Here is an 11,607-nt window from a genome sequence, read left to right on the forward strand (position 1 = left end):
GACGCCTGCAGGACAGCAGCGGTACTACGCGTCAAGTAAAACATTGGGAAGCTTTGAATTAAAGGCTGATGGGGTTATTCACAACTGATCGCTTCTCTGCTAATTTGGAGAGCCCCGCGAACAGGTAGTAAGCCTGTGATTGTATTGTCGATCCGTTTCCATTCACAGCTCCCTCACCATGGGATGGTTTTCAGTGTGCGCAGTCTGTGCGTAACCCAGGACCTACTCTGCCAATGCCATAGGAACAGGCTGATCGGGCCGGAGCTGGCGTCACACGCCCTCCCTGAAAACACCTGGGCACACCTGCGTTTTTCCTGACGCTCTTATAAGACACCCAGGTGACGACCACAAACAGCGGCTTCCTGTAAATCAAATATCTTGCGAATAGAAAAGATGCTGGATTTTATCTCTGGATGGCCTCGCGCATAAGCAGTTGTTTGATAATCATCAGACATGTAAAATCGTCACACTACAGTGGCTCAGTGAGGACTCAGGAGACCTGGGCCAATAGGGGGTTCCTTATTGCTGTCAGTAACCACATGTTACTGACTCCACCCACTGCGCAGTGGATCCACCACCAGGATCCTGCTACGTGGCACTTGGAATCATGTTACTGCACAGTCACCAAACCCTAGCACTGGTGTGTACACTCAATGGGGTAATTCAGAGCTGATTGCATGGCGGATGGGCCCGTAGTACGCATAATTATTCTGAATATCATTAACAATGTGCACTCGCACACATCGTTAATGATTAGCGGGTCCCGGTGACTTCACGGAACGATATCGGCTGTTGATTATCGTTCAGTGTGTACGCACAATATAAAGACACGCGGACAATATCGGTAATTATATTGGCCACCGCCCCTATCTGTTAGTGTGTATGTGGCTTAAAACCAATTCGGCTTATTCAGCCTTCAACAGGAAATTGGTGCCGGGATCATTAACATCTTCATTTCTATACCAGGATGTCCCCAATGCGATTGTTCCCAAATGTCAAACCCTCTTGGACACAGAAGATATTTTATTTTACAATTCTACAACCACGTATCGCACTACATATAACATGTTCAAACTCATTTATTCCCGGAACATTTACAGTATATTGCGCCTAGCGTTGATTCGTCCATGCTCCACATGTTTATCCTATGTGCTGGGTCTCCGCCCACAAGTGTCTTGTGATATGATTGGCTATCTGCATAAATGGCTGCCCTTGGGAAGTGTAAGCCGAGTCTTCTCCCATTTTCTACCGTCCCCATCCTCACATTGACTGTTCTGTAGCCTTTATGTTTCTGATAACGTATTTTGGCAATTTTCTGTTCCAGAGCCCGCCAGACTGCGCCGGCAGGAGGTTAAAGCGAGGACTGCGCCTGAAGTCGTAAGTGTTGCTTCTGCCGTTCTTCTGCGTCACCTCCCCTCTTATCTGTCCTCAGACTTGTAGGTGATCTCTTCCATTATAATATTATTTTCCAGTATGCTATTAGATTGCAAGCTCTTGGGGTCATCCACTTTTTTTATTTCCATTTTTATTTTATTTTAAAGGAGAACGTTACGCAGTACAAAGAAAGGATCACCGGGAAGGAGCTGTACTGGGAGCTGGACCACATCGTGTGTCAGCCGCTCCTTGCTCGGGAACTTTGAGGTAAATCTCTTGCCGGAACTATTACCGCTACCGTGAAGTGGGAAATGCCCTCCTCTGGTCGCAGTGTTGGGGGCACCTACTCCTTATTTTGCCTCCTCCTGCTTTTAATGTGACTTTTATTCAGCAGATGGTGATGGTTTGTGAGGGAATGTCTTTCCATGCACACCCTATTTCCTGTCTACAAATGTACTGATGTTGATGAAAGTCTTTGATCTCATTAATAGTTTTGTATTTTAGGTTTTATTTCTTGTGCATTTCATTCCTCGCTTCCAGCATTGGGCGGTATTCAATGTGAATACCGGCGAGGTGCAGCGAATCCTGTTTAGGATTCGCTGCACATTCGCCACGTTCCGGAGCCTCGCCGGCTCCGGTATTCAACGAGTCAGGGGCTCGCTGCCCCTGACCGGCGAATATGAGCTCCTGCGGCGAACGCCGCAGGGAGCCTGAGGACGGCGGCAGGCAGGGAGATGGAAGTCTCTCTGCCTGCCCCAGAGCGTATGTGGGGGGAGGTGGGCTCCCCGGTTGCCAGGCAGCGCAGGCTGCCCCCCGGGGGTGCCAGCAGGGGACCGGGTATATTCACTACACCCGATCGTGCATATGTAACGATCGGGTGCAGTGAATATATGAATATCTAATGAGCGGCTCGGCTCCGGCGCCCCCTGCTGGCTGCTGTGTAAAAAAAATATATATATTTATTTTTTTTATTAAATATATATTCATGTGCTTACAGCACATGAATAAAAATAGCATGCCCCTCCTCAGAATAAAATTCCTGATTTTTTGACAAAAAATGTAAAAAACAAAACACTTTATTTTAAAAGTTCACATTCCACTTCGCCATAAAAAGATAGCGATTGCTACTCGGTGAATCATGGCGAAAAAAACCTTGAAATGTATTCGCCATCTGGTCATTGAATAGGGTGATTCACCGTTTTAGTCAAAAATTCGCCAATTAGCACAAATTCGCCATAAAAACATGGCGAATCAGGCTCATTGAATACCGCCCATTGTGTCGGCTACTTCACCCCTTTCATTTCTCTTTTAAAATGTGTCTTATTCGCAAAAAGAATAGGATGCACAATATACTACTGCTGATTAAAATGATATGCAGCAGGCTTATATTCCGTGTGTGACTGCAGCTGTGTCTGCATAAGAAATGGAACGTTACAGTGCCCGCAGTCCCGCACAAAATATAGGGATGCTGTATATCATTTTAATCAGCAGAAGATGCTTGTGTGTCCTATTTGTGCAAATAAGACGAATATAATGGAAAAAAACTTGCAAACCCCCCCCCCCCCCCCCCTCCCCTCCCCGAGCTTACCAATTCACACAGGGCTTATGCATTATGTATATTGTGACTTATGTAGTATGGAGGATAGATGTATGTGGGAACATCGAATACAGCGTTTTTTGTATTTTTCATCTAAGGAGTCCGTTCTAAGGGGCCGATTTGCCCCCTCTGGTCAGATTGAAGGATTCACAGCGGAGATTGGCGCCAGTGGATCGTACTGTCCTCAGCACGTCACCCTACCGGTGGAGGTCACCTACTTCCACATCTCAGAGCACAGCGCCCCCTCGCCTTTTCTGGTAGGAATATGACATTACACCCTGTATTGGTACATGGCTGGTCATGTGTTTGGCATTTGGGACCTTTCTCATATAGAGGCCAGGTGTTGAGAGTGATCGCGCAGTTACCGGTTCCATCCATTACGCCGGTACTAGATGGCTTTGTCTGGATGCAGGTGACTGAGCAGAGGGACATGTAGTTGTTACCAGGAAGAGGGAACGGGCACAGTAACCGAAGTCTGGGCATTCCAATAGCGCGTGGTTAGAGTCTGCTGGGTCTCTTCACCATATTATGGAGGGATTGTTCAAAAGTGGTCACCCACTGGAAAGGGGCTTCAGTCCACAATTACATGTGACCATTACATAATTTTCAGCAGTCACATGTTATTACAGTAATTAAATGAATCTCAATCCATAAACCGACTCTCCGATCATCTACTTTACATCGTGGGAGTGATGCTCATTATTATAACTACCAGTATCCAAATGTCTGTTCTATGCTCCTCCCCCCACAGGGTGTGATTGATCTGGATGCTGTCGGCAGGAAGGGATACAGTGTCCCCAGCACAGGAACCATACAAGTGGTAGGTCCAGTGAGGAGCTGCGTGCTGTACAATTCAACCAATATTCATGAGAAGCCATTTTCTAGCAACATGTGACATCAATGAGAGTGTAGCCTATCCAGTCACTAGGAGCTAGTGACATCACTGAGAGTACAGCCTATCCAGTCACTAGAACCAGTAACATCACTGAGAGTACAGCCTATCAAGTCACTAGAACCAGTAACATCACTGAGAGTACAGCCTATCAAGTCACTAGAACCAGTAACATCACTGAGAGTGCAGCCTATCCCAGTCACTAGGAGCTAGTGACATCACTGAGAGTGCAGCCTATCAAGTCACTAGAACCAGTAACATCACTGAGAGTGCAGCCTATCCAGTCACTAGGAACCAGTGACATCACTGAGAGTACAGCCTATCCAGTCACTAGAACCAGTAACATCACTGAGAGTGCAGCCTATCCAGTTACTAGAACCAGTAACATCACTGAGAGTGCAGCCTATCCAGTCACTAGAACCAGTAACATCACTGAGAGTGCAGCCTATCCAGTCACTAGGAGCCAGGGACATCACTGACCGTGCATCCTGTTTGTGCACTATGATATGTCTGTGAGACAGTGAGACGATTCTTTTACATATTGCTTCAGCCCATAAAGATTGTGTTAAGTGACGGGGACCATTTTAACAGCACAATGAAGTTATTTCTTATATGGAAATCTCTTATAGAACTACAGAACATTCCCCAGCATGCCTTGCAAGCAAGCCACTAATTTGATAGAATAGATAGAATTCTCGGTTCCTTTGTCTAGCTCGCAGTACACATTTCCACCACAGGGGGAGTTCAGTGCTTGTTGCTCTCAGAGGGGACATTGTGACAATGAGGAATGAGGCAAGCAGCAAGTGGTGCACTTATTCCCAGGGAGACCCATCATTTGCTCCCCGGTCACGGCGGTAGCGCCGCATAGACCAGATCCATACGTACTGCCATCTTAGTATGCAACCCTGCGCTGCCACGACTCCTGATATCAGTAGTTCTCTAATGCATTCATCATTAATCTCCCTTATGTCATACCCCCCCCCCCCCCCCCCCCCCCAGATTTTTGAGATTAACCCTTTAGCCGACAGGGGTACAAAACAAGACTCCAATATCAATATTAAACTGCAATGGTGTTTGCTGCGCTGTAAAAGAAACTTATTAAATCAAGTAATATATTAAATGTATTATATAAAATATTTGTAGAGATTTTTACGTTCCGTGGCTTCCTGGGCATCTTCTGATGTCTGCGCTCTGCTTCCTTTCCAGACCTTATTTAACCCCAACAAGACCGTAGTGAAGATGTTCCTCGTCACGTATGACTTCACAGACATGCCAGCGAATCACGTGACCTTCCTGCGTCACCGCATCTTCCTGGTGCCGGTGCAGGAGAATGGCGGGGAACCTGACGGTCAGGACAGTGCTGCTAAGGAGAAAGCCAAGAGGATCCTGTGCTACCTTATGCATCTGAGGTATGGGATCTCCCAGTGCGGTTATGGAGAGATTACTGGGGAAGTACAGGATGTAACTAGGCTTTCCCCCCGCATAAAGCTTCACTTCCATGTAATCAAAGGGGATATTTTACAGGCTACCTTCCTGATTGCATGTGGTGGATACTGCGTCACTTACTGTGGTATGACTAACTATAATCCTCCTGGGGCCCGCCTCTAGCCCTTCCTGGGGCCCCTGTCTCTCCCTCTAGGGCCTGCCCGTAAAGCAGGGTACATATGAGTCATTATGTGGGACGCAGTTAAAATCCCGGCGGTCGGGATCCCGGCGTTCAGAATCCCGACGCCGGAATCCCGACCGCCGAAATGCCGACACATTCTCCCTCCCGGGGTGTCCACGACACCCCTGGAGGGAGAATAAATTAGTGTGCCGAGCGTAGCGAGGCACCGGGCCCGCTGCGTGGCGAGCGCAGCGAGCCCGCAAGGGGGGGCGATCCACGTCCCCCCCCTTGTCGGCATTTTGGCGTCGGGATTCCGGCGTCGGGATTCTGAACGCCGGGATCCCGACCGCCGGGATTCAATACTGAATCCCATTATGTTGTCCAATCTGGTAGATCGGACCAACATATCTGGTTCATCTTGTAGTGTGTACCCTCTATATCACTGACTATGCCCTCTCCACCGGGTCATCAGCGTCAGCCTCCGCCTGCCCTATATGCAGTGTTGATGGGGGGATGTCGTTAGCGATGGCTATTCTGGCCGTCGTTCCCGCATCTGCTAGTGTGTATAAACCAACACTGGGTCCAGTCACTGCTGAAGTTGTGCTGGGTGTATATTGTACAGTGTGTAAGTCCTACACGTGTCCCGGGAAGGCGTCTGCTCACGAATGTTATATTGAGTCTCTTTAGAATGAATGAATACAGTGGTCATGTATCTGCCCTGTGGTCCTAACATGGAGGGTATTCATAAAGCTGCAGGGACATCTGAGGGTTGGGGACACTGTATCACATGTGACCTCAGTGGTGTCCCCCTTTCCTCTTACATTCCTAGTGTGGTTTGTGCGTGGAAAATATGGCTGCCTCCATAGCGCACAAGTGCCCGCTGTATGCTGTGCTGTATACAGAAGATGGTCTCCATTTAGTCAGCCATGATTGTTGCAGTGTGGCGATAAGTGGCGTGATGCAGCAAGTGCCAGATTTAACAGATTTCTAGGTCTTGTCATCCACGTTCCTGTCAGTAAGAAGCTTACGTGTTAGTAAGACAGTCTCATGTCCTCTCTGAGTAATGCACAAACTGTATGTTTCAGGTTTCAGCGATCAAAGTCTGGGAAGATTTACCTCAACGAAGATATCCGCTTACTCTTCTCCCGCAAGTCTATCGAGGTGGACACTGGCATTCCCTACGAACTGAAGTCCTTCACCGAAGCCCCCAAGAATCCCAAATATTCCCCCCGAGTTTAAGGACTCAGCACTAGTGAGGGGTGTCGGACCCCTTCCCGCCTTCATGCCGACTGCACACCTTGATCCCCCTGTCGATTTTACCGATCTTATTTATTACCTGCACCCTGCTAACCCCGCCCCTTGAACTTTGTAGCAGTCAGCAGTGGGCCCTTAGAAGGTAGATGATTGGATGACTGGATTGGTGGTGCACCTTTTTGTTTCACCCGGCGTCCAGACGTCTGCGATGTCCAACAACCCGAGCTGAGATCTTGTACAGCGTAAAGTCATCGCGCCGCACAGAGTGTGTTTGCTCCACGCGGAGGGGCTGAGATTGTAAATTACGTGTATTGTGAGATAAGTGCGTGGATAATACCTGGGTTCATTCTGAGATTTGGGGGGTTGTCCGAGTTGCCACTGTGCCGGTATGGAGTGATGGAAGTGTGCAGTGGGACATTACAATATACATCTGTATCAATAGGCAGTGTGATATGAATGTTGGGGTGCACCTAATGCACCCCTGCATACTTTATATTGTTCTCTTGTCACCAGGTAAATGCTTTACCCCTGCACCTTGCAGAGCCTGATATTAGAGGGTGGCGGTTTGATGGAGTATCCCGCAGAGATGAGAGTACCTACAGTATACTTAGCTGTGTCGTGCAGTTGTCCATTTCAGCTTATTCGTTTACTGTCACATGTTACTGGTACAAAGGTTTGACGTTAGAAGGTGCAGCCAGTCCCCCGTAGACATTTATTTTATTTAAAACACCATTTTTTGTGCCTTTTTATAAGAAGGAGTGGTCAGTCATTTATCCAGGATGTTTTTCATTTATCAACACTGTCCATTGTCTGCACAGGAGAATTAGAGGCAAATTATTTGTGTATTGGAAGTTGTTCTAGGGAGGCAGGGTCACCGAACTGCTGTGTCATGGTCCTTCCCAAACCTCCGTGTACAGCATTACTGTGCAAGTCCAACAAACTCCACCCAGTTTCCTTTAAGCCACACCCATTTCTGGGAACTGCGGCTAATGGTAGGCATAGTATAGTTCCCTCCAGTTCTGCAGCTTCCACACTACACAATGTTGTCCAGCGTTAAGATAGAGGGCAGAATATGTTGCAGTCGTATGCCGTTAACAAGGGCGTTCCTAAGCCTATCAAGTCATATGACTGTGGTTGCCATAGTAATAGCAAACTGTAAATTGCTATTAGTAGCTTAAATCATAACCTATGATTAAGTTGGAAATTCAGTCTCCCGTCATACAGGTGACCAGCGTACCTTATACATACCTCTTCTTTACAAGGAGTTTGCACCTCCCTCCTCTTATTTTACTTTTAAATGAACATTTCAATATGGATTACAGAATTAACGAATGTGTGCGATAGTAAATGCTCCTAAGGTCGCAGAATGTCCGGTGATTCCATAAAAGGGAATAATGTGAACACATACATTTAGGTAAAACAATTCTTCATGACTAGGCTATGTTGTTTTTGGACTATTAATAAGATGTGCCCCTAACAGGCCCCATATTATTTTAACCCCACCCATTGCGCAGTTTCTTGTTCTGGCGGACATGTCTAGTCTTCAGCGGTGGTTTGTCAGCTGGTCCGCTGAGACTGTATGCTAGGAATCCATCAAGTTCTATGTACATTTGCTTTCCGTTTTTGGAAGTTACGTAAAAATAAGAGCGAAGCATTCTGGGAGTGAATATGAACCAATGGCGGCATCCATAATATATCCTTCATTCGCAGGTTATCAAAAGTCTATAGACCAACCGCTAATTGGTGACCTCAATGAGACGCACTATGCCCCAGTTACATCTCTGGTTCCCCGTTCTGTTCCGGTGTTTAATTTCTTGGTAGAGAAACTAAAATGCGCGGAGGGATTTATGTGCCAAATATTACCACCTGAATACAGAAGCATGGGGTGGAGGTTCTGGGGCTTCCCAAATAAACTAGCAATGAACTCACATAGTGGGGTCTTATATCTGTGATGCCAGGATAAAAGGCTTAATCCTAGCTGCAATTGGTCCCAGTCCCATAACTGGCTTTATTCAGCCATCCTGAGACTTGTAGTGCGAGAGCTATAGCTTGTCTACTTCTGCGGTATTCTCTTCCCAACTGCAGAGCATTATGGAAGGTTCCGTAATGCATTGGTTAAAGTTATATACATTTTGGGACAAGGAGTGACCGGTGAGGCCGTATAACTGTATTTGGTGCTTCCGTTTCTTTTGGTCACGTGTTTGCTCTCGGAGTACGCTTGCGTCATTCAGTGCTGACTTCCGACCACGTCTGACTTCCTTCCCCGATGGCCTTTACATTGTTTCATATTCTGTAATTTAAACTTGTTCAAATATTTTCATTAAAATGGAAATTTTCAAAAAAAAAATCAATTCTGCACAGCGAGGTCTCGTATTGTGATTACAGGAACGATGCTGCGTACTAAGCGGTCAGATCCATGCAGATTGGCGAGCGCATGTTACTTCCTGTAATGGAATCTGATCTAATCCGTATCCTCTAGTCATGCACAGTGACATCCCGAAAACATGTTCATTGGATCACCGTTCACGGCAGACATTAGCAATGGGCTGAAGTCTTATATTTATGTTGGTTTATTCCATTAATAACGGATTGTTCGTTAACCCAAGCTTGCTTTGCCAGAACAATTAGTAAGTAAGGACAGAAACAAATTGAATGGTTAAACCCCTTTAGAAATTCGTTTTGCTTTCTAGTTTAAAGCTACTGTATAAACATAGGGTTATTCTTTAAATAGTTGCGATCATTTTGCTGCTTAGTTGAGCTTTTGCATGAAATCTCCTGCTTAAAACCTAGAAACTCACAGATGAATCGCTGACACTTGTTTGAAACCATAGTAACACTGCAGCCCACACCCATGTGATCAAATCTGGATAACAAGCCATCTGTAAAATGGCAGCAGCAGTATGTTTCTGCATTTCAGGATGGAGCTTTCAGGCAGAATTATCTTCAGGTTTAGGCATGCAGTCAAGTGTTATGTGTCATTCCGCATAATAAGGGTCTGATTCAGAGATGGACGCAGTGACGATGGTTACGGACCATAGTGATGTATTCACACTGCGATCAGTAATACTACACACGTGCGGCATTATGTTATCGATGGCTCATTTGTAAAGTGTCCTAGCCAGTGACTGCCATCTTGGTTTTATTGGTCATTCTGAGCAACCATAGGGCTGCTCATAAGTTCGTCGTTGTGGATTTTATAGGCTAGTGGTAGAACAGAGACACCAACGATGAACAAATACCCCTGGCTGGGGCTTTAGGATATTAGCACCAGCATTTGCGTCCATCTCTTATTCACTCCGTATTCAGGCCTGGCAACAGGCAGGCGAGGTCAAAGGGGACAGCTGTGACGGGTTTTGTTCTGTGCCATGTCCCTGGCCTCCTCGGCCGTCTGTTCTGTGCCTCTGGCCCCCTCGGCCGTCTGTTCTGTGCCTCTGGCCCCCTTGGCCGTCTGTTCTGCCACAGTGGCCTCACTAGCAGGGTCATACCCGCGAACGCACCTACCAACTGCCCTCACAGATGCTGTCTGCTCCCGTGGCACCTCTATGTGGAGGAGCACAGGTTTCTTCCCACTTCTGGTGATTGGTGGCCATTTTTAAGTGCGCCACCAGACCATCAGAGCTTGCGTTCCAGCAGCCACAGTGAGTGGTTGCAGGGACTGCAAGCTCTGATTGGCTTACTTAGCAGGTGCCATATCTGAGACGTCTGCCGGAGGCATGGGAGAAGTCTGTGCTCCGCTTTCTTCCCTTAACAGTGACCTGCAGCAGCGGTGGCGCCTGGATTGGTCAGTGACCACTACAGGGGGCATTATATGAAAGCCGGGGGGGGGGGGGGGCAGAAATATCACTGTAAGCGCGTTCAGGTTTGACTTGTTACCCATACGAGGGGTGTGCAATATGCCAGTGCCCAGGTGGACTAGACACAATCTGACGCTCTCTGACTTGCGTATATAAGCAGCACTGCACACAGAAGACGTCGTTGTGTTCCCTTCCTTCCCTAACTTGGTCTGGAGTGGAGCAGGGGCCACGGGAGAGCCAGGATTGTCCACGGCTACAAGAGTCTGGGGCATCAGCAGATTATAGACAGACTGAGATGCTTTTGGGGGAAGAGGCACCGTCCTGAACCACTATGGTTCTTATTTTGGTTCACTCGCAGAGGCAAATTCCTTTTTAAATGGATAAAACCATGTGCACTGCAGGTGGGGCAGATGTAACTGTTGCAGAGAGAATTAGATTTGGGTGGGGTTTTACTTCAAAGTGAGATCTATATTGCATGGTAATAATAAAGCAGCCAGTATTTATCCTGCACAGAAACAAAATAACTCACCCAAATCTAATTATCTCTGCACATTTTACATCTGCCCCCCTGCAGTGCACATGGTTTTGTCCATTTGAGAAGGAATTTGCCTCTGCAAGTGAACCAAAATGAGGGCCCATGTGTGAATGGTTTGCAGAATGTCGGTACTGCAGCCAACCTGTATCCACCATCACCAAAGACCATGTTGCTTCTGTGAGGTCCATAGTTGAGTTGAGGTGGATGTCAGGGTGACGATGGCCCAGTTAGAGAACCATACAGGCATCTCCTCAGCATCGATCCACTTGACACTACAGGAAATTCTTGGCTTGAAGAAAGGTTTCTGCACTCCGGGTGTCCGAACCACCAGCTCGAGAGCAGAAGGAGACTTGGGTGACTTGATGCTGCCACACGCTGGCCAGGTTAGATGGTGGTTGCTCAACTCTGTCTGAGAAATGATCGTTGGCGACCTACAGTTTTGACCCCGAGACCAAAAAAAAAAGGCGCCCCAGCGGACCCCAGCTGTATGTGTGGCGCCACAGAAGTTCAGATGGGTTTGCATGACCAAGCAGGTGTTTTTGTGGCCAAGTCATG

The 11,607-nt window shown here is 47.2% G+C and overlaps 1 protein-coding gene across 1 annotated transcript in view; it reads left to right on the forward strand.

The window, feature by feature from the left end:
• ATOSB (atos homolog B) overlaps positions 1-9,936 on the forward strand; it is a 52,191-nt gene extending 42,255 nt beyond the window's left edge. The window contains 6 exon segments of the mRNA XM_083155410.1: positions 1,325-1,377; positions 1,542-1,641; positions 3,070-3,228; positions 3,723-3,791; positions 5,070-5,272; positions 6,555-9,936. Coding sequence (XP_083011536.1) covers positions 1,325-1,377; positions 1,542-1,641; positions 3,070-3,228; positions 3,723-3,791; positions 5,070-5,272; positions 6,555-6,708 — 738 coding nt within the window. The 3' untranslated portion in view covers positions 6,709-9,936.
• Positions 9,937-11,607: the final 1,671 nt, after the last annotated feature.

Source organism: Crinia signifera, chromosome 1, assembly GCF_055691185.1.
Source record: "Crinia signifera chromosome 1, ASM5569118v1, whole genome shotgun sequence".
In the NCBI taxonomy this organism is placed as follows: domain Eukaryota; kingdom Metazoa; phylum Chordata; class Amphibia; order Anura; family Myobatrachidae; genus Crinia; species Crinia signifera.